Source organism: Choloepus didactylus, chromosome 15 (genome assembly GCF_015220235.1).
Source record: "Choloepus didactylus isolate mChoDid1 chromosome 15, mChoDid1.pri, whole genome shotgun sequence".
In the NCBI taxonomy this organism is placed as follows: Eukaryota; Metazoa; Chordata; class Mammalia; order Pilosa; family Megalonychidae; genus Choloepus; species Choloepus didactylus.
Genome location: NC_051321.1, coordinates 26,600,784 through 26,628,300, shown reverse-complemented (window position 1 = coordinate 26,628,300; position 27,517 = coordinate 26,600,784). Strand labels below are relative to the sequence as shown.

The 27,517-nt window shown below is 39.1% G+C and overlaps 1 protein-coding gene across 3 annotated transcripts in view; it reads right to left on the bottom strand.

Moving 5' to 3' along the window:
- Positions 1-27,517, bottom strand: part of SORCS1 (sortilin related VPS10 domain containing receptor 1) — a 549,535-nt gene that overhangs the window by 126,111 nt on the left and 395,907 nt on the right. For all 3 annotated transcript variants that reach the window (XM_037804645.1, XM_037804643.1, XM_037804644.1), the window contains exon 6: positions 15,310-15,374. In XM_037804645.1, coding sequence (XP_037660573.1) covers positions 15,310-15,374 — 65 coding nt within the window. The remainder of the gene's footprint in view (positions 1-15,309; positions 15,375-27,517) is intronic.

Sequence of the window (27,517 nt, the reverse complement as noted above, 5' to 3'; positions counted from 1 at the left end):
TTTACCAAACTTTCCAAAAAGACTGACACCATTCCTACTCAAACTCTTTTTAAAAATGGAAGAAAATGGAACACTAACTAACTCATTTTATGATGCCAACATCACTCTAATACCAAAATCAGATAAAGATGCTACAAGAAAACTATAGTCCAATCTCCCTAATGAATAGACGTAAAAATTCTCAACAAAATACTTGCAAATAGAATCTAAGCACATTAAAAAAAATCATAAACTATGACCAAGTGGGGTTCATCACCCATGCAAGGGTGGTTCAACGTAAGAAAATCAATCAATGTAACATAAAACATTAACAAATCAAATGATCATCTCAATAGATGCTGAAAAAGCACTCAACAAAAGTCAGTATCTTTTTTTGATAAAAACACTTCAAAAGGTAGGACCTGAAGGAAACTTCCTCAATATGATAAAAGACATAGGAAAAACCCACAGCCAGCATAGTACTCAATGGTAGGAGACTGAAAGCCTTTCCTCTAAGATCAGGAACAAGACAAGGATGCTGCTGTCACCACTATTATTCAACATTGTGTTAGAAGTTCTAGCCAGAGCAATCTGGCAAGACAAAGAAATAAAAGGCATCCAAATTGGAAAGGAAGAAGTAAAACTGTCATTATTTTTAGATGATAACGATATTACATTTGGAAAATCCTGAAAAATCGACAACACAGCTACCTGAGTTAATAAACAAATTCAGCAAAGTGGCAGGATACAAGATTAATGCACATAAGTCAGTAATGTTCCTTTACACTAGAAATGACCCTACTGAAGAGACACTCATGAAAAAGATTCCATTCTCAATAGCAACAAAAAAAAATCAAGTACCTAGAAATAAACTTAACCAAGTATGTAAAATACCTCTACATAGAAAATTATACAACTACATTAAAAGAAATAAAAGGGGACCTAAAGAGATGGAAAGACATTCCGTGTTTATGGATAGTGTGCCAGTTTGAATGTATTGTGTCCCCCAAATGCCATTATCTTTGATGTAGTCTTGTGGGGCAGACATTTTGGTGCTGATTAGATTTGCTTGGAATGTGCCCCACCCAGCTATGGGTGATAACTCTGATGAGATATTCCCATGGAGGCATGGCCCCACCCATTCAGGGTGGGCCTTGATCAATGGAGCCATATAAATGAGCTGACTCAAAGAGAAGGAACTCAGTGCAGCTGTGAATGATGTTTGAAGAGGAGCTACAACCAAGAGGGACCCTTTGAAGAATGCACTGGAACTGAGAGAAGAGCTTCAGCTTACAGAGACATTTTGGAGATGGCCTTTGAAAGCAGACTTTTGCTCTGGAGAAGCTAAGAGAGGACAAATGCCCCAAGACCAACTGAGAGTGACATTTTGGAGAGAAGCTGAAGCCTAGAGAGGAACGTCCTGGGAGAAAGCCATTTTGAAACCAGAACTTTGGAGCAGACGCCAGCCACGTGCCTTCCCAGTTAACAGAGGTTTTCCGGACGCCATTGGCCATCCTCCAGTGGAAGTACCTGATTACTGATGTGTTACCTTGGACACTTTATGGCCTTAAGACTGTAACTGTATAGCCAAATAAACCGCCTTTTTATAAAAGCCAATCCATCTCTGGTGTTTTGCATTCTGCAGCATTAGCAAACTAGAACAGATAGGAAGGCTAAATGTTGTTAAGATGTCAATCCTACCAACTGATCTACAGATTCAATGCAATTCCAATCAAAATTCCAACAACCTAATTTGCAGACTTGGAAAAGCTAGTTATCAAATTGATTTGAAGGGAAAGGGGCCTTGAATTGCTAAAAACATTTTTAAAAAGAAAAATGAAGGGGGAGGACTTATACTTCCTGTCTTGGAAGCCTACTCTAAAGCCACAGTAGTCAAAACAGCATGGTATTGGCACAAAGTTGGACATATTGAATTGAGAATTCTGAAATAGACCCCCAGATCTATGGTTGACTGATTTTTGATAAGGCCCTCAAATCCACAGAACTGGGAAAGAAGTCTTTTCAACAAATGGGGCTGGGAGAACTGGATATCCATATCCAAAAGAATGAAAGAGGACCCTTAACTGACACCTCTATACAAAAATTAACTCAAAATGAATCAAAGATCTCAATATAAGAGACAGTACCATAAAAAGTTCTGGAAGATAATGTAGGGAAACATCTTCAAGACCTAGTATTGGGAGGTAGCTTCTTAGACCTTATACCCAAAGCACAAGCAACGAAAGAAAAAGTAGATAAATGGGAACTCCTCAAAATCAAAAGTTTCTGTACCTCAAAGGAATTTCTCAAAAAGGTGAGGAGGCAGCCAATGCAATGGGAGAAAATATTTGGAAACCATGTATCTGAAAAGAGACTGATATGTTGCATATATATAAAGATATTCTACAACTCAATGATAGTAGTACAAACAGCCCAATTATAAAATGGGCAAAAGATATGAAAAGACATTTCTCCAAATAAGAAACACAAATGGCTGAAAAACACATGAAAATATGTTCATCTTCACTAGCTATTAGGGACATGCAAATCAAGACCACAATGAGATATCATCTTACATCAATAAGAATGGCTGCCATTAAGCAAACAGGAAGCTACAAATGCTGGAGAGGATGTGGAGAAATTGGAATTCTTATTCATTGCTGGGGGGACTGTATAATGGTACTGCCACTCTGGAAGACAGTTTGGCAGTTCCTCAGAAAACTAGATATCAAGTTTCCCTATGACCCAACAATTTCACTTCTTGGTATATACCCAGAAGATCTGAAAGCAGTGACACGAACAGATATCTGCACACTGATGTTCATAGCAGCACTGTTCACAATTGCCAAGAGATGGAAACAATCCAAATGTCCTTCAACAGATGAGTGGATAAACAATATGTGGTATATACATATGATGGAATACTATGCAGCAGTAAGAAGGAAAGAGGTTGTGAAACATATGACAACATGGATGAGCCCTGAGGACATATTGTTGAGTGAAATAAGCCAGACACAAACGGAGAGACATTGTATGTTACTACTAATGTGAACTCCATGGAAAATGTAAAGTAAGTGTCTTATTACGTGGCATATAGGGGACCTAGAGATAGACAGAAGATAGTGAAGGGGTAATGACAATCTAATATGTACAGATATGATAATGAGGGTGAACTTAGTGGTACGGGAATGGTCAGGTGTGACTATGGTTCGTTAATGGGATTATAAGTATCGGTGATGCATTGAAGGCGAACATGTTAGTAAATGGTTGTTTAAAGATATGTAACCCACAGAGTAGCACCACAAACCATAAATGTAAGCATGATATACTTATAAGGTATGACACTGGTACAGAAAGTTAACAATAAGTGGTATATGGAAAAACTACCCATTATATATTATAGACTAATAGGAATATCTTACCAACACTACACTAATACTAGGGATGAATAGTTAGCCACTTACAAGAGCTCTGGAACTATGTTATGATAATTGTTTAAAGTTGAGAGTGATGACTATTGTACAACTAAGTGAAGATAATGTAAGAAACTGACAGCTTATCTTGGGATAGAATATACATTAAGTGAAATTAGGAACCCACTACTTAATAAATCAGGTCCTTGATTTGATGTGTGCTCTTGTGAAACACAGGGCTGTAAATGGGAGGCTGAACCTTCCTATAATCATGTCTAATAGGTACCTCCAGGGAACCTCTTTTGTTGCTCAGATGTGGCCTTTCTCTCTCTAAACTCCACTCGGCAAATAAATTCACTAACTTCCCCCCACACACAAGGGAGATGATTCCCAGGGTAATAAATCTTCCTGGCGATGTGGGACATGATTCCTAGGAATGAGCCTGGCCCTGGCAGTGAGGGATTGAAAATGCCTACTTGACGAAAAGCGGGAAAAAGAAAGGTAACCAGCTGAGGTTACAGTGGCTGAGAGATCACAAATAGAGTTGAGAGGCTATCCTGGAGGTTTCTCTTTTGCAAGCTCCAGCTGGACATCCCAAATGGCCATAGTATGCCATGCTCTTCCCAAAAGCAGTCCCCAAATACCTAGGTCCCTACCTGAGATGCTATAAAAGATTCACTTACTAAGTTTTATCTCTCAGAAACTTAAATCCACCAGAGTATTCCTATGCCAGACAAGTCCTAAAACCCAAAGGCAACAGCCTCTTTAAGAACAACAATCAGATGCAGCACCTTCCCTATACTGTTGACACCCCCTTTCAATATGAACAAGTTACGGTGGTCACTGTCTGGACAACCCTGAGGACTGAGAAAGAGATTGAGTGAGAGGAAGCGGTAGCAACAAACAAGATAAGATTTAACAAAGGTCTATGAATACAGAAACTTCATATAAATATACAAATTTTTTTGGATGCTGGGGTGATGGGATAGCTGGAAGGTAGTAAATGACATGGTGGAACTGTAACCTCTAACATTCTTTGAAATTTGCTCTATAGCTACTCATTGAATTGTGCTTTGAAAGTCTTCACCTTTCTGGATATACCCTATATTTCATAATAAGGAGAGAACCGAAACGGTGGAACTGCAACTCATAAAAATTTTTGAAATTACCTATATAACTGCTTGTTGAGCTGCACATCAACAGTTAACACCTTTCTGTATGTATGTTATATTTTACAATAATGGAAATGTATGTTATATTTTACAATAATGGAAACAGATAAAAAAAAAAGTGGATGTGCATTATGGACCTAATCTGTACAAGGTGTATATACAGATATCTATATATGTATGTTTGCAAGGAAAAAATGAATAAAAGATATATATATATATATATATATATATATATATATATATATATATATACATACAATGTCAATAGTGGTTAAGAGTGAGTAATGTGAGAGAATCAGCAACCTGTGTACAAATCCCTGGTCCAGCACTTCCCAGCTATGTAGGTATAGGCAAGTCAGGGTGGGTTCCTGCTTGTTCTATTTTCCTCCATTTCCCATGCATCATCCTGAGGTTTAGCTGTGCAATTAGCCAGTCTTTGGGCTGAGGATTGTAAAGAGAACAAATGGGTGGCACAAGGAAAGCCCCAGATAGAAGGTCATGAAACCAATTCTTGCTCAGTGTGGCTCAAAGTGAAAGTTGCAAGCTGAAGGAGAAATGATCAATTTTGAGCTGCCTGCCCGTGGTTAAGCACTCCTGGTTTGTTCCCTTTCTCCTCCTAATGGAAACAAAAAGAAATTGGCTGCATTTCATAATGAGGGACCAATCATACTTATTCCCCTTGGGGCTTGCTGTAATAGCATTAAGTATGATGAACTCTTTCCATATTCAGTTCTGGTGAGCGTATGATGTGATTCCATAGGAAGTGTCTTGTAATTTGGCATTAATTAACGTCAATTAATGTTCGCAACTGCTAGGCTTTATAATTAATTTCATTACGTTTCCTACACAGATGTTTTCCTTGCCATAGGTAATTAGGAGACTGTGCTGCTCTTTTCAAGCATTTTCACTTTTTGCAACAGCTGCTGTTTGGAATAATGCAATTCCCATTCCCACAAAATCTGTGTTGACCTAGAGATGAGAAGCTGCCCTTAAGGCCAAGTTTTGAGCAGAGGAACAGGGGTTTAAATGCAGGCTCAAGGCCTGCTAGCTTGATAAACCCAGGCAAATCACTCGACCTCTCTAAACGCTGACATGCAATGGGGATAAACGATACCCATCTTGCCAGTAGTTGTGGAGACTGAAGACCTTAATCTCAAAATGTGCTTAGCATGTTACCTAGCTAGAGAGTACTTAATAAATGCTAATAGTTGTTATCTAAGTCCTCCCTCTTTGATCACCATACTGTCCACTGCTGCATCTCAAAATAACCAGTTGCAAAGTACAACAGACAGTATTACCTGAGACAGTTTTTTTCTAGGTATTCAATTTTGGGGTTGGTTAAAATAAAAAAAAAAAACAAAAAAACTTTAAATACCAGGGAAAATACTCTTCTTGTGTAATTAATAGATGACAAATATTCTATGTAGGCCGTGTGAGATGGTGATCAGTGAGCAGATCCGGAATGTAAGTGAAGTCACCCCCACACCAAGTATCTAGATTACAGCCACACTAATTTGTAGGTCACCCCTCCTCCTGTCGGAGTGACATCCTAGGTCCTAGCTTTACCTCCAACGTGCCGTGTCACTCTGAGGTTCTTTACCAAGCTGACTTCAGACTCTTTTTCTATATAATGAGAGTTATGAGAATGTTAGTGCTAAAAAAGGATGTTAAAAAGCAGGCTGTTACTTTAAGATCCAACTGGTCTTTTCCATACTTCACCCACTGACTCCGATTTCCCACTCCTGCCAAAACCAAACAAAGCCCCGTGAAGTTCCTGCTGAGTTTCTGTCTTCAGGGATTCTACTATTTCTAAACAGCACGCTCACTCCTGCCAGACACCCCGTGTTCATTCAGATGATTCCCTCGTTTGAAGAATCCTTTTCCTTTCCTGCTCATCCGTCCAAATAATCCGTGAGCCTCTCTCCTGAGTCTCCCGTAGACGTCTTTCTTCCCAGAGTGTCACCACTGATAACAACGGCAGTGACATTAACCTCCCAAACCACCAGAGCAACTTCTCCTCTGTGTCAGGAGCTGTTCTGCGTGCTTTTTCTCTTATAAATTTTGTAAAAAAAAAAAAAAAAAAAAATCCAGTGAGGTACGTTTTATAGGCAGAGAAACTGAGACTTAGGGATGAAAATTATTTGAATTCATATGCTAGTAAATGACAGAGCAAAAAAAAAAATCTAGCACAGGTCTCTGGGACTCCATTCATTTATTCTATCATTCAATAAGTATTTATTTAGCTCAAATACTTTAACAGCCCTTAATATGGTAGAAGTTTAATCTTAAACAAAATCATAATCTATGCCGGAAACTTGAACACTCTAAAACTTTCCCTGTCCTCCATTCAAAGCAAAAGTTTTTAAAGCCCGTATCTAAAGCCCTTTTGTTTGTTCAATATTCTAATTACTTGTTTTAAAACCTTACTGTTAAGTGTTCCCATGCAGCACACAACAAACACACACGCAAATGTGTGTGCATGCTCAAATACGCTTCATCCTTATTGGGGTTCTGGAAGCCTCGGTGGCATGTACCAGTTAAAAATTGAGATCTTCTAAAGTGAGACTTTAACTTTGGTTACTAAAAGTTTAGGTAAAGGACAAGAAATTTCTGTGAAAATTATGAACTTAGATGAAAATGATCTAAGCAATTTAGCATTGCTTTCTCCTATACAATCCCTGGATTTTGGTCCAGTATGCCTTAGTAAATGTTGCTTTTACTGTTGGCCTTTCGACGTTTGGGAGACCACGGATACTACAGGGAAAATTCTGGGATCATAAAAAATATTTTGCAAACCACTGGGCTATGCATGGGGGACATAAAAGAGAACACATTAATCTATAAGGGCAGAATAATTCCAAAGAAATACTGAAGAGTCCCTGGCCGATTACAGTGTGGTGTGGTGAGCATATCCCGGGAGATGTGCAGGTGCTGTGGGACTGCAGATGAGGGGCTCGACCTTCATACCTCTCCATGGATGGCAAGCTGGGTACCCAAATCTTCTCTAGTGACTCTGAATTTATTTTACTTTGCATCACATAGAATTGTGGACTTGTTATCCCCCCATAGCCCGTAGTACTCATGAGTTCTGAGACTGTTTTATGGATAGACTAATCTCGCAGAGGAAACAATTACTTTGAGGAGCCAACAGGGATACCCATGCAAAGTTTCACAGGGGAGCTGAGCAAAGCCTGGCAGGCTGCTTAGAATGGTGACAAGGGGAAGTTATCATTCCCAAAATAAGGAGCACTGAGAGGCACTAGAGAATGGGAGATATGTCTGGGGAACACCAGCTGTCTATTTTGCAGGAAAGCTACACCAGAAATTAGTTTAAATTAAAGAAAGATGCAGAGCTGTCAATTAGAATACACCCAGGCATGAAAACTGAGAAATACATTTGTTCATGCAACTTTCCAAAATGCGATTACAAAGTAAGGTGGTGAGGAAGATGAGAGAGAAAGAGAGAGACACAGGGAGAGAGAGACAGACAACGTCAGTAGGAAAGAAAGGAAGCAAAGCAGCAAAGTGGGAAGGAGGAACAGAGAGAGAGAAGGAGGGAAGGGAGGAAAAAGAGAGGGTGGGAAGAAGACAATTTAGTATATAGGCAAGAAAATCCACAGAATTTCTTCTCCAGGCTCTTTTTGTTGGGGGTGGAGGTGGGGGGAGGGCATGTTTGTTTAGCTGTTCACCCATTATATGGTTGATTTTAGGAGAGAGGGGAGTTCAAAGGACTGCCTCTGGGACAAATGGATGCATTCATTCAAACACTTCCTCACTTAACTCTTTTTTATCACCCTCACAGCTAAGAATCCTAATTCAAACATAGTGCTCAACAAAGATCAATAAGGTACAATCCCTGTCTTCCACCAAAGACAGATGACACATTTGCCTGTCCCCTCTAGATCCCAGACACACTCACCTTCCCGCTATGCCTCAAACATGCCAAACATGCTCATACTTCAGATCCTTCACACGTTCTGTCCCATCTGTCTGGGATACTCTTCCACTAGACAGACACCAGCTCTCTCCCTCACTTCTGTTAGGATTCAGCTCAAATATCAAATGCTATCTCATCAGAGATTCCTTCACTCCATTCTTCTACTCTGCTTTGTTTTTCTTCCTAGCACTTATCAGCACCTGACATTAGAAATTTGTTTATCAAATGTCTCCCCTCACTAAAAGGTAAACTCCATCAGAGCAAGGCCTTTGTGACATTCCCTGCTATCCCTAATGTCTAACAGAGCACCTGGCCATAAAACAGAGGTCCAACAATGTTTGTTGAATGGATGAATAATAGGTCTGGAGTGAACTAGACCCAGCCTCAAATCCTAGCTCTGCTACAGTGGGAATAACAACCTCTGTAAGCCTCATTTTCTTCATCTTTAAAACGAGGACAATAATAACAGTGCCACCTCCAAGCGTTGTTGTAAGAAGTGCGGCTGAGAAGTACCCGGCATGACGGCACCAGGCAAATAAAAGGCACATAATGCATGAAACTAGCATTACTGTAGCTTGAGAACATTCAGGTCAAATGAAGAAAATGTTTGAGCAGGAGCCAAGATTTTTCTGATACTACTTTTTTTCTATTCCTTTTTAAAAGCAGGAGTCAGAAGCATTAGGACTTTTCCAAACACTTGGCTATTTTCACAAATGCATGCTCTAAGGACTGGGACTTGACGTATCCTGGAGGATCCTCAGGTCCCAGTAGAAACCCAGACCTTTGTCCTGGAGTCTCAGCCTGGTGAGGACTTGTTGACTTCTGTTCTCTCATCCTCGAGATGCGAGGTAAGGGCACAGACCTCCTTGCAGGAACCAGGGAAAGTAGCACATAATGGCTACAAAGAACCCAATTTCAAAGCTACCCAGCTGAGCCTGCCTTTGTGGGGAGGTCTGTGTTATCTTATTTCATGCTTTTCTGGTTGATTTTCAGGGTTGGCTTTGGGCCACTAAATCAGAGAGGCCAAGTTAAAATCACTAGTAGTTTAAATAAAGAGTCTTTTGCAATATGAAAAATGGGGTCAGAATGACACTACTAGAAAGAAAAACACAGCACTAGGTGCTACTGTACTAGCTAAGCCTCAGGGCTTGATTTGGAGGCAGGAGAACAGGAGTGAGAATGCACTTGTTCAGGGTGCTGGGAACTGATGGGGAGCTATCAGACTCTGAAGCTGACCAAAAAGGCGACCTTCCAACCTCTTTCCAGGCTCCACCCTAGGAGCGCTTAATAAACAGGCAGAAAGAGAAGGTAAATGAATGTTAAGAAAGCTGGGGTCTAAAAGTAGCAACCATTGTGCTAATGTTGAGACTTTGGCTGTAGCAGGGGTTGGCAAGTTTGATATTTTTTCAGATTTGTATATAAATGCCAAAGTGACAATCTCTAAAGTAACAAATAGATTTGATATCTTTTGTAAGTTCATTGAAGAGAAAATGCAAATAAAAATTCTCAACCTAACTCCAAATTAAATAAGTGCAAGTTAAAACAATAAGGATATGACTTTTTTTTTTTTTTTTTTTTTTTTTGCCTATCTGATTGTTTATGTTTAAAAGTCTTTGGTAATGTCCTAGATTGTTCAGGGCTTGCAAGCACAGGTATTCTCATATGGAGGAAGTATGCATTAATGTAACTATTTTAGAGGGCAATGTGACAATGTCTACGAAAATTTATATATTCACTACCTAGGAACTTCATTAATTTCTCTTTCAGCAGTGTTTGTTGCTTGCACAAGTTTGAATAGTTTACCAATTAAATAAATAATATGTGTGTATGTATCAGCATTGTTTGAAATAGCCAAACATCCATGTATCTATTAATGGGATCACAATTAACTTAATCATAATTGATTATACAATGGGATTCTATGCAATGACGATTAGACAAGAAGTGGCTAAATTTGTATGTGCTAATATGGAAAGATTTTTAACTTGCTGTATTTTTATCAATATTTTATTTTATGTACTGTTTGACAGCATGATCATTTGTGTGTGTGTGTATGTGTGTGTACATACATATTCAACTGTATAAACCTAAATGATTTCTAGAAGAATGCACCAGAAATTTAAAAACAAACAAACAAACAAACAAAAAAAACCTCTTGGGAATGGGGATGAAGGTCAGGAAGTGGATTTTACTTTGTATTTGATATACTTGATCCTACTTACTTTCTTTATGCATATATTGTCACTGTTGTTATTTTTGCTGGTATAAAAGTAATCTATGCTCATAGTAAAATCTCCAAACAACCCCTAGCTAACATATTAAGGGCTTACAAGAACTGATTCTCTCTCACATCCCTACAGTATTTCAGCAGGACTGGCCTTATCCAGGGATACACACGCATGCCTTTCAACATGGAAAATAGATTGCAGGGCTGAAGGATGGCAAATAAAAACAGAGTTTCTAGTTCTCATCCAAGACCACAATTAGTAGGATGAATAGTTCTGTAAAGTTTTAAGTTTTGTGTTGTTTTATTTCCGTTTATAAAATGCTAGTTTGAGACCCATTTCATGAAGAGTTTTGGGCAGTCATTTTCACACTTGCTTAAAGGGCCAAGGCTTTATTTCCCCAGTGAAGATTAGTCCTTGGGAAAGCTGATACAAGGTTACTTGCTCATGCAAATAGACACTGAGACCAGTAATTGTCCCCTGTCTCCCTGACTGTGCTGGCACACATCACCACCAGTACCGAAGCATTCAGGTAGCCAGCTGGGTCTTTCATTTCAGAAGTAAAAGGAGAAGCAATCTCAGCTAAACTACCTATTGCAAGTTCTCTTACAAGATAAATGTTTACAGATGAGCACAAATATAAAACTACACATCCTTGTGTTATTGCCATGTTAAGAATTCTGATACAAGTTACCAGCTAGTCTTTTCCTCCAAAATTACACACACATAATACGTGACACCCACTTTTGGGGAGTTACTAAGTTTCCTGAGCTCATCCATTAGCCCTATAGGACTTTGCAGACCCTATGGTTAAAAGATCCTTCTTTAAGAAGACATGCCCATATGGTGACACACATATATTTTATTACTTCAACAGCATTAAATAATGTCAGTCTCTGAGCCATGTTTTGGACATCAAATTAAGATTAAATAAGATACAGCTTTTCACAAAGCTTTCAATCCAGTAGCTTGTTCAGTATTTTTTTAACTGCATACATTAAACAAACATATACACAAATGCACCTAGGTTAGATAAACCAATGGAATGTAGGTTTTCTTGTATTGGTGTCTACATTTTTAACGTGCTTGGTATATATAATACACACAAGTGTATGCGCTATTTAAACAGTAAAATTTTTGTTTCCTGGATGAGAACCTGTCAATTTGTCCTCATTTGAACACAGGGGCCAACAACAAGTGTCACATCCAATAAATATGTTTAAAATTTTCCAGTAATACGTCCTATGATTGATTGTAATTGAGGTTGCTCTCTTCAGTTCGCCTCCCAAGGTGGAAAGGAAATACAAGAAAGAATAACAACCTTGTCACAGCTGTAAACTACCAGACATCCACGTTTCAGAGCACAGCTGGCAAGAAATGTCTGTGCCAGTCAGGGACCCTCACAGAACAAAAGATTTCCAGAGTTCGCCTCCCCCTAAAATGTGGGATTTTAATTGAAACAGGAATTAATTTAAAATTTAATCTAGGGGTATGTGAAATGAGACCAAAATTGAAGCTTGAATAATAAGATCAGATAAACACTTGTAAACCCACCCCATAGAGATGAGTCACATAAGCAAGCCTAGGATTTTTTTCTGTAACATCTCACTGCCTTGGCTGCAAAATTCCTGAATCAATTAAATCAGAAAAATTTCCTTGTTCAGTCAAAAACAATATATTACATTGGCACATACCTTAAAAGATATATGACCTAGAATATAAACAATGAGTTTCACGTATTTAAGTTCTCTACTAAATAATAATGATGGGATGGAGAAACAAAGGGATGATCTCATTCAGGGACCAGAACACACAGATACTGGAAATCTTGGAGGAACTGACTGGCTTGGAGCCTGATTTGATAAACACACTCTCAAATCTTCGCAGCTACATTTGCAAACTCTTTGCTACTCTTCCCTCCTCCTCTTTATTATTTCTTTTACCTGGAGTCATGGTTACCGAATTGTGGGAGAGAGATATTAGAGACAGAGACAGAGATAGAGAGATAGAGATAGAGACAGAGAGAGAGATCTCAGATTTTTACACTCAGGTCAGGCATTATGCTTAGATCCCTTTATTTCAATTGGTAGGTAATATTTTTTTTTCTGTTTTGTTTTGACAGGGATAACTTTTCAAATTAAATCCCTTTATTGAATTTTCACCCTTGGATAGCTTCTGAAGATGCTGCCTTTGCAAAAAGTAAAATAAAATAAATAAAATTAGAACTGATATATTTTACGCCTTATGAAAACTGAACCTGAGATGACAGTTTGGCATAATTCACCTCCATGCCTTCAGGAGGCATAGGAATAATGTTGGGTGTAAGAAAATGTGCAAATCAGGGAGAGTGATGGACTTACTCTTTTTAGGGTATGGGGTTATGTGCATTAGACGCTACAAGCAAGAAAGCAAAATTATCCCCAAAAGCTTGAAAATAAAAGTCATTGGGATGTACCACTTCTATTTAGGGCTTTCCAAACAAGGGGTGTAGTCACAGCAGGCAGACCCTAAAGCGCTTTCAATAATTTTCCATGGTGGGACCTTGCTACTCAAAGCCATTCCCAGACTGGCAGAGTAGGCATCACCTGGGAGCTTGCTAGGCATGCAGGATCACAATCCACATTTTAGTAAGATTTCTAGGTGGGTCACAGGCATGTAAAACTTGAAATGTACTGTTCTAAAATGTTCAAGCAATCTGATAAGTGAGGTTAGGTTGCCAGCTGTGAACCTGACAGGTGATATAGGTTCAAAAGGAAGGTGACGGTAAGCCTGGACTGTGGTATGTCCTCCACTGACTCTACTAAAGAATACATTCATTAATTCCCTAAAATGGAAGCCAAACCTCTCTTTGGCTTTATGCTGGTAAAGTGCAAAGCATCAGTTGCCTTTGCATTCAGACAGATACAAGTTGCATCATACTTGGGCAACAAAGGATATTATCACTCTCTGACTTGGTGCCAGACAATCCACAACAGCCTCATTCTCCATGGTAATTGAGGATAGTCCATTCTCCGCCACTCCTCTACACTTGAGGCCTCCTTCTTTCTCCCTGTCTTTTCACCCCCTCATTCCTGCTTCTTCTACACACTTTCTGCTTTTCTCTTTTTCTTTTATCCTTCTTACCTACATGCCCTGTCTTAGGCCTAGTGGTACCTCGTCAACTGCTTGGACCTTCTGGGGATCCTTGAGACCAAATAAGGGGAAGGAAAGTTACACTGTTTTTGTTGCTTAAATATTTTACAGGTCAGGCACTGTGTGCAGCGTTTCATATGCACCGGTTCATCTAACTGTCACCTGTGAAGGTTCTGTGGGCAACAATACTGTCCTCTTATTTACCATGCAATCTAAGCCATAGTTTCTCATCTGTAAAATAGGAATAATGCCACTGAATTATAAAAGGAGAAATTTTAGGTTGTATATATCTTACTGGAATAAAAATTAAAAAAAAAAAAAAAATGCAGGACTTTACAACACAGTGACCCCTACTGTAAACTGTGGACTACAGTTAGTTGATAGTGCAATTATAATAATATTCTTTAACCAACTGCAGCGAAGGAACTACACTAATGCACAGTACCAAAAATAGGAAAACTGTAGGTGCAAGAGGGGGTATATTGGAACTCTATTTTACACATGCTTTTTCTGTAAACCTACAACTTCTCTAATTAAAAAAAATTTTTTAAATGGGAGTAAAAACCTAGAAAGTTGTAAGAGTAATGTGATAAAGTATACAGCCTGCTTAGCACAATGCCTAGTTCAGGGTAGGAGCCAAAAAAAAAAAAAAAAAAAAAAATTTAAACTATTATATAGGCGTCATCATTAATTTATTTAATTTGAAGATGAAGAAATTGAAGTATAAAGAGCTTAAGTGGCTTTTTCAAGGTCATGCAATTAATGAGTGGAGCTCTGAATCATTCAGGCATGGATTTAAATTCTGGATCTGTGACTTTCCTCTGTATCATGTACCTAAAGCTACAACCTCCATGAAGACAAGTTCTTTGCTGTAGCCCAACTAGGTATATATGTTATATTCTACAATAAAAAAAAATGATTAAAAAAACCCTAACTAGTACTTTTAGAACCACCCCAGGGCAGAGCAACTGCCTCAGTTAACTTTCCCTTCCTGGGGTTTACACTGGGAACACACAGGAGGCCTCTCTTTCCACCTACTCTTTCAAAGTGTCTTGAACTCTTCAGATAGGACAGTGAGGTCCCTGGATGGTATCTGATAAAGTAAGGAGATTGGAAAAACAAATCCAAACAAAACAACAGCAATGGCAACTGTAACAATCAAATCCTTTAGGGATCAGGAATCTCAGAATTGTCTCCTTAACCTGGAATGAAAAACACCCTTGATCGGATGAAAGGGCTATGCATAAGCTACTACCATCCCATTTAGCATAAATGAAAAAATTGCTGAAAATTATTAAAAACAATTCTGGAATTTTGAGGATAGGAAAAGTCTTTGTGTCCAAATCACTTGGATGACTACCACTGTGACTTCCCCAAACACAGACCCAGTTCTCAGCAGACTGAGAGAACTAACATTACTATGAACATCGTGGCAAAGTTGATTTACTTACGACCGTCCACAGTTCTGGCCTCGAGATGCACGAGGTCTGGTTCCTTGTTCGACCCCATCACAGACCTAAAAGTTGGAGAAACATGAAAAGGAGCATCAACATTGGTGACTTCTCAGTGGACATCATGTGCCTTAGAGAAGCTCAGCTGAGCCCAGGACTATAGATGTCCATAGGATCCTAAAACCACAATCCTTGGTATATAACTACTGCATTTATTTATATCATCTGACTGCAAAATTTCCACTTCAAATAAAAAAAAAATAAGGAAATCTTAATTTGATGATGGTCAGACCTAACTCTGGTAAGGATATTGTGTTCTGTTAGCTCAGCCTTGTAAATAAGTCCTACACATGGCTTTTGTGTCCTAAAGACTTTTCAGGCAGATGCCAGGCAGGCTGCTTTAACTGGTTGACCTGGTGAACAGTGATTTACATAGCAAATGGATCCAGTTAATTTCCCTATTTGAAATTTGCAGAACTACTTATTACTACCCCACGAACAAACCACACCATCCAACCAATGAAGCAGTAACTACATCACAGAATGACCATTTTCTGTGTTAGTAAATCGGCATGAAGAGAAAAACGCATGTGTGTCTTACTTTATGACATGAAATCTTATGTGTAAATAAAATAAAACAAAATTCTATTTAAAATGCCTTAGAGGCACATATTATTTACTGTAATCTTGCAGCAAGCCACATTAAACAGAAAATTATTATTCTGTCACATAAATAATATGGGTAATCATACTCTATCCCTAGGATTTTTATACAGCAAGATTAATTAAAGTTGGGACCATCTGTACTTCTTTCTCATCAGGATTTGCAGAGTTTTCATTTAATTTGTTCCATTTTTACATGGTACATAATCAACCATTTAGAGCTCCAAACTGGTCCTTCTGCCTGCCTCAAACCACAAAGCCCAGCCATCAAACCCATACAAGAATATATAGATGTTAAAAATAGTCATCACCTTCAGCACTCAAGACCCTTCACTGAGTGGCCCTATCTCACTTTTCTTGCCTTATCTCCTGCTACTAAAACACTATATCCTGTGTTTCAGCCATAAAGATTTGGCATTCCCTGAAAGTAGCACATTCATTTTCTCTTTCCTCTAGCCTCTGAAAGCTTCTGTCTTAAGCTTGAAATGCTCTTCTCCAGCTTCACCTATTTATTCTTCTTTAACTCTTACTTTAAGATACAACTGAAAAGCCTTGCCTTCTTTTAAGTATTTCTCTGTTACACCAGGAAAAACCCTCCCTTCTTACTACCAGATATTTAATGAATCCCGTAACATAGCTTGCCGTTGCTTATTCTAAATAATTATTTTTGTTTTTTCCCAACATGAAGGCAGGCAATCCCTCCCCCAACACACACACACACACACACACACACACACACACACACACACACAGACACACATGCAGACACAACAAATTGGGAGCTATTGGAGGGACTTAACTCTTCATTCATACGTTAGTTCCTAGCAAATGAAAGACAGTAAGTATCCAATGAAAGAAGGAAAGAAGAAAAGAGGGAAGAATGAAAGAAACAGAGGAAAAGAGGGAGGGAAGAAGAAAGGAAAGTATAAAGGCCTATAAGGTCTTTGCAATAAGTAAATTAATCATTGTCATGGGGCAGTCCCAGAACTCTTCTTATTTGAACTCATTTTCCCAACTCAAAAGAGTCTGGGGCCTGGTTAGGTTAGTCTCTCTTTATCTTTAGAAAAGAAGTCTCCTTAAGGACCTATGTTCATTGTCAGTAAGTGTTCACTGATTGATACAGGGCCTGAAATTCAGTGTCTATCCTCAAATTATTAAAACCTGCTCTTTTCCTCTCCTGGGAAGCACATATCTCCTTATAAGAGTTTTATAATTTCTCCAAAGAGATGGGGGACATGTATTTGGACATCTTACGTCATTGGAATCTGCTTGAATACAGTGACACCTTTGCCGTCATTTCAGTTAAGCACTGCAGCAATTGCTGGCCCAGGGATGTGGCCTTCCATCTTCCCACACTAACATCTTGCAAGACTGGATCTGTAGGTGACCTTGGCTGCCAAGGCCAAGTCACAAGCATTAAGAAAGAAAACGAGCTGCCTGACAAGCCTCAGACTAGAAACTTTAGCAGTTAACTGTGTATTTCAAAATATTAATGGGTAGTTACATGCTATTCACCAGCCCACCTTGTCTGGTGTTCTGAGTTTCTTCGCTGAAATGTGTCACACCCTTTTTCCAAGAAGGACTGGCCTCCCAGAAATACATGTTAGAAACTAGAATTCAAACCTAATCTTCTTGATGCTTGGTTAGTGTCATTGGAAGGCAAAATAATTACCCCGGATCCAGTTGTATCTTTCTCTGTGCTCATGGTCCCAAATCAACATAGCAGTAGTCTCTTAAGATCTTTTATTACCTCTAAGAGTAGGAACTTTTGTTTCAAGTGATATGTTTTTCCTATACCAACTAAAGAAAAAGAGCAAAGATTTTACAAAAATCTAATGAGGCTAAACTATTCCTTTAACCCTGCCGAAAATTCTTTCCATCTATGGTAAAACAACAACAACAAAATAAAATTATAAATATTAAATCAAAACCACAGTTGTTTCCTACACTTCTTGTTGACTGACGTGCTCACTCCTTCTTCTTGTAGTCTAGGAACATCTCTGTCCGTCACAGATCATAAAGAGCTACTGCTGCTTTTACTTTGTGGCACTGGTGATTCTCAAGAGCTGAAACCAAACAATGCTAAATGTGTGTTGAGGTGCTGGTTTTAATGGTCCAGTCACTAACCAGCCATCTTGGGGATGCTCGTCGTTGAAGTAGACCCACGTGGTATTGTCACCGTAACCCAATTATACACTTACATTTTAATAGGAACTATGGCGTTACGTGTTTTTGTGTATGCTTTAAGATCAACTGTTGTGTTAAAATAAAAGAGAAACACCACAAGAATAGGATTAAATCCAAAATGTTCCCTAGGATTTATTTGGAGAGAACCATCTCAAGACTGGTTTTAAGCATCTCTATCCAAACATTTAATTAAGTTTGATTCTGTGACTGAGCACGTTTGCGTTATGCTTCTGGATTGCCCTGAGCGCATCCCTGTCTTGGTTCTTATCACGGTGTGCTGGATGTCATTACAGAAATGCCTCTTGCATTAGACTGAGCTATCAGAAGGAAGGGACTCTATTTGTTTTTTTTTTTTAATCACTGAATTCTCTGTGCTTACCAAACCAGAGAGAAATATGTTTCCTCAAGAAATATACAGACAGCATGTCTATACTGGCCAATACTTAATATTATATTCAATACACTGGGTTACAGGGGTGTAAATCTCCCTGGCAACGCAGAGTATGACTCCCGGGGATGAATGTGGACCTGGCATCGTGGGACTGAGAGCATCTTCTTGACCAAAAGGGGGATGCAAAATGAGACGAAATAGTTTCAGTGGCTGAGAGATTTCAAATGGAGTCGAGAGGTCACTCTAGTAGACATTCTTATGCACTATACAGATAACACCTCTTAGGTTTTAATGTATTGGAATAGCTAGAGGTAAATACCTGAAACTACCAAACTCCAACCCAGCAGTCTGGACTTCTGAAGACAATTATATAATAATGTAGATTACAGGGGGTGACAGTGTGATTGTGAAGACCTTGTGGATCACACCCCCTTTATCTAGTGTATGGATGAATGGAGAAATGGGGATAAAAACTAAAGGACAAATGGGGTGGGATGGGGGGATGATTTGGGTGTTCTTTTTTCACTTTCATTTTTTCTTCTTGTTCTGGTTCTTTCTGATGTAAGGAAAATGTTCAGAGATAGATTGTGGTGATGAACGCATAACTATGTTATCATACTGTGGACAGTGGATTGTATATCATGGATGATTGTATGGTGTGTGAATGTATTTCAATAAAACTGAATTTAATTTAAAAAAAAAAAAAAAAAAGAACAAAGGAAAGAGGGGTGGAGACTTGTTTCAAATGTTCCAAGTTTGCACAGGAGACTTTTTTTCAAATGTTTCCAATTTGGGCGGGCTGCATGTTTCAAATTTGCGCGGGCTAGTTAGGGTTGTCGAATAGAATGTAACCTCTGAAGTATCTAGCCAATGGAGAAACAGGGGAGGGACTTGCAGTTAGGGGTAGGGAATAAATACTGCTGGGTCTATTGTTCTGTGTGCCAACCCCCACATTTTGGTTGGGCACCCGTTCTTGCTAGATCGTGAATAAATTCTTTTCTTTTCCACAAAAAAAAAAAAAAAAAAAAAAAAAATACACTGGGTTACCACCTTTTGGGACTCAGAACGAACCTCCATATAATTATAAGATGAAAAAAAATTTGGGCCCAGGATCCTTTATTACAGAAAGATATCTGTATATAAGCCTTTGTGTGTAAGTGGGACATGAATTCCCTGGTTGAACGGAATTTCATGGAAGACATACTGGTGCCTCTTCCTGGAATTCCTTCCCCCTTCCATTGTCTTTTAAACTCTTATCACTGGTGGCTCAGCTACAGAAGACTGAAGTTGAAAACAGGTTTCCCTGGGCGCGGTGGTGGATTAATTGGTTATTTCTTCAAAGACTCTCACAGAAGCAGGCAAATACTTTTGCACAGAATAAACTGCATTAAAAAAATGCAATCACAAGTGATGTGACTTACTTGTCTATCTCCTTTATTGGCAGACAAGCTCAAACCTCTCTGTATCTCCATGCATGCACATATAGATGTTCAAAAAGGAGAAGTACACAAACAAGCCATATCAATTTTATCATCTTATCTGTATTTGTGATCTTTGAAAGATTACCTAACATCTCTGTGCTTTGATTTTTTAATCTATAAAACGAGGTTAAAATAAGTTTTCCTAGAATATACATGAAACTCGTGTTATAGTTCCTGGAATACAATAGACAGTCAATGAATGTTGAGTGAAAGAAGGAAGGAAGGAAGGTGGGGGCGGGGCAGGCATGGTAATGGCCTATGAGCTCTCTGAAATTAATCATTATCCTGACACACGGCAAGGGTTCAGAAAATGCACCTGATATCTTCTTTCTATTCCCCGCTGTCTTATTTAAGGACATAGGTGGGAAATAGTAATACTCACCTGAAAATTAAAATAAATGCTGCTTATAAAATCTTCTTCTTGAGATATAATGGATGCTCCACTAACAGAAATGATTCATCAAAATAGATTTATCATTGCAAGTCAATAAACAAGAAAAAGATAAGAGACAAGAGCCCAAAGCTCCACTATATGAGTGAATAAATGCCAATGATTTCCAAGAAGGCCCCATTATGTGATAGTAACAAGGGCCACACATTCTCTGCCTGTAAGAGCTTTACTGCTACTTAAGAGACAGTAATCCAATGAAACAAGGGCTCTAATTTTCAAGGTTCTATTTGAAGACTTAGGAGGGAAGACCTTTCACTTGGAGACAGAGACCTGGGGGAGAAGAAAGGTCTGAAAGTCTTTGGAGTAACTGGATTGAATCTTCAAAGATATGCAATAATATGACTGATGGACAAAGGGATGGAAGAGTGCTCCATTTAGGGGAAATAGCAGGTAAAACGCCCTAGGACAGAGAGAGGATGGCCCACATAGGCCTCTACTAGTAAGTCAATAGCCTGGACTTAGTGTTTGTAAAGTGGAGACGTAAAAGAGAAAATGAACAATTGGGTTGGGCCCCAATCATGAAACATATTGTACCTCATGGTAAGGCTTTCTGACTGGTCCTAAAATCCACAGGATGCCGCTGAAGAAATTCAAGCATGTAATTGTATAAACATCTGAAAAGAAGAACTTCAGTCCCCAACTACATGTGAACCTCCATATCAAGGTGAAAGCCCACAGGGCCCACTAGATCTAGCTAGCAGCCTCCTTCTGGGATTCTAGGATTTTAAGTCAGTATTCACATTTAGGAGCCATTCTGGAATAAAATCTGAGGATTAAAAAAGTTAAGAATACAAATAAAGAAATCACACTCTGATACAGCACACCAGGTATTAGCAGTCTAACATCAGCGTTCTGAAACACAATCAGCCAAATGCGCCTTTGTAGACATTTTCAACAGAGAAACTCAGAAATGTCACTAGTTTATCATTCATCTGGCATTCTGTCTGCATTTATACCAGTTTAATACAGTGCTCAGTAAATGCTGTGGAGCCACAAAGTGTCCTGTTGTAGAAACCCGCAGTGCAAGTATTAAAAAAAGCAAGCACCAGGACTGGCTAGCACCTATTCATTCAGGTTTACAACCGCAAGTTAATGACTTTTGGAGGACAGGGAGGGAACTGCAGAGGAGCAGGGGCCGGAGGACAGAGACACCTGCCTTTCTCTTTGCTTTACATGGAGCATTCGTGTCCCCACAGGGCCTTTGCATAAGAAGCAATGCGCCTGGCAGGGGCGAGCTCCTGGATACCATGATTTCCTCTGTTCAGCCAAGGGTTTGCCCCTTAACTAACTACCTACCATCATAATTAGGCTCTCAAGACAAACATCACCAGAAAAGCCACAACTTTTATTTTCGAGAAGCAGCTCATCTCCTGCCCATCCAGGCAAAGTGGGCTAGACCAAATAAAAAGCAGACTAAAAGTGTCATTTTAACCTCTCCCTTAAGCCTAAGAAACATATTTGCTTTCTGCTTCTTTTCTTCTGGCCCCCACACAGGCCCATTGGTTCCCTAGAACCAAAGGTAACTACTATAAATAACAAATAAATAGATTCATTCATACCTACATGCATACATAGACAGGCAAATAAGAATGATACTTAGTCCTCTGAACATCAGCATGGCCAGCATACTAAAGCTCAAACCCTTCAAATTTTGCATTTTGTCAACCTTACTCCCCTAGCCAGACCCTACTGCTTAGTTATGTGACATCTACATCCAAGTGTGCGTGCGTGTGTGTGTGTGTGTATGTGGGGGGGGGGGGTGTTGAAGAAGAAGAGAGAAGGAGGGAGAAGGAGGAAGGGGAGGAGGAAGAGGGAGGGAGGGCGGGAGGGGGAGCGAATGAGTTTGTGCATGTGGAGGAGCAAAGTGAGGAAGGGGGTGTCTGACCCAGAATAAAAGGATTCATGAAGTTCAGGAGGGGGGTACACAAACTGCTTAGTAGTAACAAAGCTGAAAGTTGAAGGAGCACTGCTTAGAAACAAATACTGTGTCTCTCAAGACATCTAAGTGGCCAGTTCTAAACAAGCCAAGACAAACAGTTCCACTGCAGTTTTCCATCCTCTTCCCCACTCTCCCTTTTTTCTATTTTAATTCATTTTCTCTTCCACCATCAATTGCATTGCCCTTTTCCTTCGTGTTGCCTGCCTTTTTTGTCCCTTTCCCTAACCTTCTTGCTTCCTGACTAAGGATGCTGAGGTCTAGAGAGGCACAGGGACCATGACCAGATCACAGAGCCAACTTCCCGAAAGACCAAACAGGGAGGCGATGAGATACAGAAAAAAATATTTGAAATTATCAAAGATTCTGGTGTTGAAGTAAAGGAGGGGTTTACAATATTTTTTTAAATAAGGTTTCTTTTCATCTTTTTGACAATTTGTTAATTTCATGCAATAAAGTATTTCAGAGGCTGTCCTGGGCCAGACCCTCAGATTAAGTGATTAGATCTCTAATTGCTTGATTGTATTCCATTAGGTGAAAACACTAAATTTGAACATTGTTTATTGATGCATACAAAACAAAAAACGTATATTAAAGAAAAAATAAACCACACTGGAAATACTCATACAAAATTCATAATCGTATTCATTCTGGGGGAGAGTTTTGGGACTGTGAGTGATAGTCAAAGGAAACTTTCTGAATTTTATAAAGACATATTTAAGCATGACTCTTGTCATTGATATTAGTAAATCTGTGCTATTAATAAAAACAAGAAAGATGCTTCAGCCCAAATGTAAGGTCATGGGTCATAATCAATGTGTATAAATCACAAAAGGCTGAAGAGAAGGGATGAGTGAAGTTTGTGTGGGGAAGAGATCTGGAGTTTTCTCAAATTTCAGAATACAGACAACTCTGACACCATTTTACCTAGAGTGGGAATGCTAAAGCTGTGAAAGAGCTGGGACCAGCAAAAGGACAACAAGAGGGATGGGTGTGAGTTGATGTTACATTCAGAATGAGAGGGAGGCGGGCAGTCTGGGACCATGGTTAACAAGAGGCAGGGAGAAGGGAGAACCCTCCCATGTCTTGTTTCTCTTCATTCCACTTAAGGCCAATGTGCTCCTGACTAGAGCACAGGAAAAAAGATAAGTGTGAAGGGATTGAAGCCCGAGCATTTGACTGCTAGAGATGATGTGAACCAGGGAAATCATATTCCATGAGAGAATTCTAGGGACGGCTATCTCCAAATTTTTTGTTCAAGCACTCCAAGCAAAAAAGAAAAAAAAAAAGCACATTCCCAGTATATGACAATTTACCAGTTATAAGTAAAGGGAATGTACTGGATTATTTATATATCAAGTTTGGAAAATTTACGAAAACAAAAAACTAAAATAGGAAAAGAAAAAAAATCAGAAGCTCTAATATCTTTCCCACGTATCACAAGGACCTTATGGTTGCAACTACTGCTCTACACTGAGGGTTCCTGGGGTATCTAAACACTTAATACTGGGTAGAGCAGATGGTTGATACTCAATTAAATGTTTTAATGAATTAATGGCTTAATTAATCAAACAAATATCTACTAAATTCCTGCAATGTGCCTGGTGTACTTCTTAGGCACCAGAGTGTTAGCAGTGAATAAAACCAATGAAAACCCCCACCCACTATGAAATGTATATTTCAATGGGGACAACATGGAAACTGCAAATAAACATAAATATATAATCTTTTAGGTGATAATAACAGTATCTCTGGTGGGGAAAACACATAAGGTGTCTAACAGCATCAATGAAACAGTCATCGTATGGTATTGCTCAATGGCTGATGACATTCTGGAAAGTGTGAAATAAATTGACGTCACGTAGGGCTGTGAGGCTGTGACCTTGTCAGTGTGCTGCTCAGCATCTTTATCAACAACTGGGATGCACACTGAGTGTCTAGAAAAGTCACATGTGACACAAATTCAGGAAAAATAATGACGAGATAAGAGAAAGGTAGTGTTAGCACTGAGAGCAATTTACTTGCCTAAAGGCATCCAGTTAATAAATGGCACAGATTTGAAGCTAGACTTTCTAATTTCTCTATGGATCCACATTCCATCTGTAAAAGTGCTGATAATAAGAGTACTTAATAAGATTGCTGTGCAGAGTAAAAGAAAGGGTAGAGGCAGCTACTACTATTGTCAACAATATGAAGTAGAGAATCTTTTAGGGATGGAAAGTCTGTTGTTAGAGATTAATGAGTCCAAACCCCTCAATACACAATTAAGGAGATCAAGGTCTTGAGAGAGCAAACTGTCCAAGTTCCTGCCCCTCAGTGGCAGGATTGGAGCTACTAACCTGGGTCCTTGGCTTACCCCGGTGAACCTTTTCATGGAAAAAAAAGAAAAAAAAAATCTCTATTCTTTTTCTCCCTTAGTATCTCTTAGATAGTGTCCCTTAGATAGTGAAATATAGTGTTAACTTAGCAGGTAAAAGGTAAGAAATGACGGGAAAACAGACATTTTTGACATCCTGAAAGGGCTATGTCTGCTGGGAATTAGAGTGGCATGGGCCCAGGTGGTGGTGGTGGGGGGATTCTTGTTCTAGAAATTGGAAATAGACTACATATTAATAGCTTAAGTTTAGACCCTCAAATTTTAGGGCCTCTAGATTGGATGGTGGCTCCTCTGTAGTTACTTCCAAAATGACTAATAAATTCTGACCCTTCTCAGAAACACAGTGTCCATCCCCAGCACCGGCCTGCCAGGCACCTGGCCCTAACGTAAGGCTAAAACGCTCCTCATACTCTGTCAGCCTATGATGACACAGAAGCCATTTTCTTGCTTTACTGCTGGGTTTGGCACTTCTGGAAAAATACCATAAGAGGCCACCATCCACAAGACCCTCATTGAGAAGGGAAGGAAATTCAGTCAGTAAAACTTGGAGGGGAGCAAGGATTGAATCAGGTTAGACATGTGAAGAAATTAGATTTGTTTTCACAACAGAAACAAAAAATCCTGGCGTGTCAAACAGCAGCTGTTGTCCTTACATCTTTGTTCAGACTCAGAATTTATGGAGTTCTGAGTACAAGGTATGAAGGGATTTGGAACTGGGAAAGAGAGTGATGCTATTCTGTGAAAATACTTTGAAGGCCTGCTTCTACTAACTGCTTGGCCAAGGAGACCTGTGTGATGATGGAAAACGAAAAACAGACCTTCTCATTTATTTTCTTTTTCTTTTTGTAAAATCACAGCTCCACTGTGGATTCTAGTTCCTAAAGTTAGAACTGAAAATGTCTTCTTGTGGGGAGAGAGGAGGGGAGATAAAGGAGGAGCAAGGGAGGGGAGTTAGGGCAGGGAAAGAGAAGGAGGGGAAGGAGGAGATGGGGTAGGGAAATGAGAGGGGCCAACGAGGGAGATGGACACGGTGGAAACGAGCGGGGAGGAGGAGGACGAGAGACCTGTTTCTTGTGACTATTCCACAATGGTCACGGTGCCTTTCTGAACCAGTCACGGTCGTAATTATGGTTTCCTGTTCGGATTTGTGTCCCACTAATCTCAAGCTCCCACCTCCAGAAAAGAAAAATAAGCATGTCTGCTTTTGTATTATCATAATTGGCATAATATATTCAGTAACCCTGCCTTATTTAATTGTAAAAGCAGTATGTGTACATTTAAAATACAAAGAAAATACACCAAAGTATAAAAAAGAAAATAAAAATTGTACATAATCCTTCCATCTAGATATAATCACCTTTAACACTTTGCTGTTGATGCATTAGTACTTTTTCTATGCTTGTGCAGGCATTCTTTTTTGATTTTACAAAATTCAGATCATACCTTTATAATATAACAATATAATATATGATATAATATAATGTAATGTAATGTAGTATATATAATAACATTGGAATTCACCATTTTACCAGCTGTGCAATGTTCCATAATTTACTTAGCTTATCTGCTGACCACAAGGTTATGTCTAACGTTTTACTCTTATACATGATGCTGAGCTGATTATCTTTGTACATGAATCTTTTTATGCATCTTATTTTTCAACAGAACAATAATTAAAAGGGAGAATAGTGGCTCAAAGAGAATGGACATTTAAGACACCTGATAAAAATTGTCCAACTGTCTCCAGAAGTTTTACATAAATCACTCTACCAGTAACAGCATGTAAAAGTATCCATTTCCAAAATCTCATCAAAGCTAAGTATTATCGTCTCAAAAATGTTATCCATTTGATAGATAGAAAGTGATACCTTCTTTTTGTTTCAATTTTTATTTCTATGTTGGGATTAAAATGATTATGCTAATTGCCATTCTTTTTCTTTTATAAATTGCTTGTTCATGATCTTGGCAACACTGTATCTATAAAGATGTCTTTATTCATGTTAGTGATTTCAAAGAATGCTTCAGGTGTTTAGGGTAGTTAGTTCCTATATTATCTATTTCACATCTTTTTCAATTAGGCAATCTGGGAAACTGGTGGTTTTGGAAATTCAATTAACTATTAACAAAGGATGTCACTACCCTTCATAGAGGTTTGTTTTGGTTTGGGGAGCAGCAGACCTTGCTTTTATTCCCTTGGGTAGGGCAGAAGGGAGAGGAGGAAAGCGAGAATAGACGCTCATCTGTGTGTGTGTGTGTGTGTGTGTGTGTGTGTGTGTGTGTGTGTGTGTGTGTGTGTGTGTGTGTGTGTGTGGACAGCGGTCAGTAAACCCGCGTCACTCTCCTTGCAGTGACTGTGTTATGAGGTGCTCTACTGAACAAGCAAGGGGAGGGCTCAGGCACACTGGGGGAGCACCCTCACCTCCACGGCCAATCAACAAATCAGTCACAGGGAAAAAAAACATGCATTTTCCTTTTGAGGTCTCCCTGCCTGATCAGGCCCTAAAACATCCCTTTGAAAATACTTTATTAAGGGGAGAAGTCGCACCCGTAAGGCCCTGCAAGTTCTTTCTGGCAGCCAATTGAAAGCCAGGCAGAGAAAGACAGAACATAATCCAAAATTGGTCGCATTCACCATTGTTTCTGGTCACCTTGTTGGCTGAGCAATTGAATAACAATGTGAATGAATAAATGGTCAAAAAAGGACACTTCTTCATTACGGAGT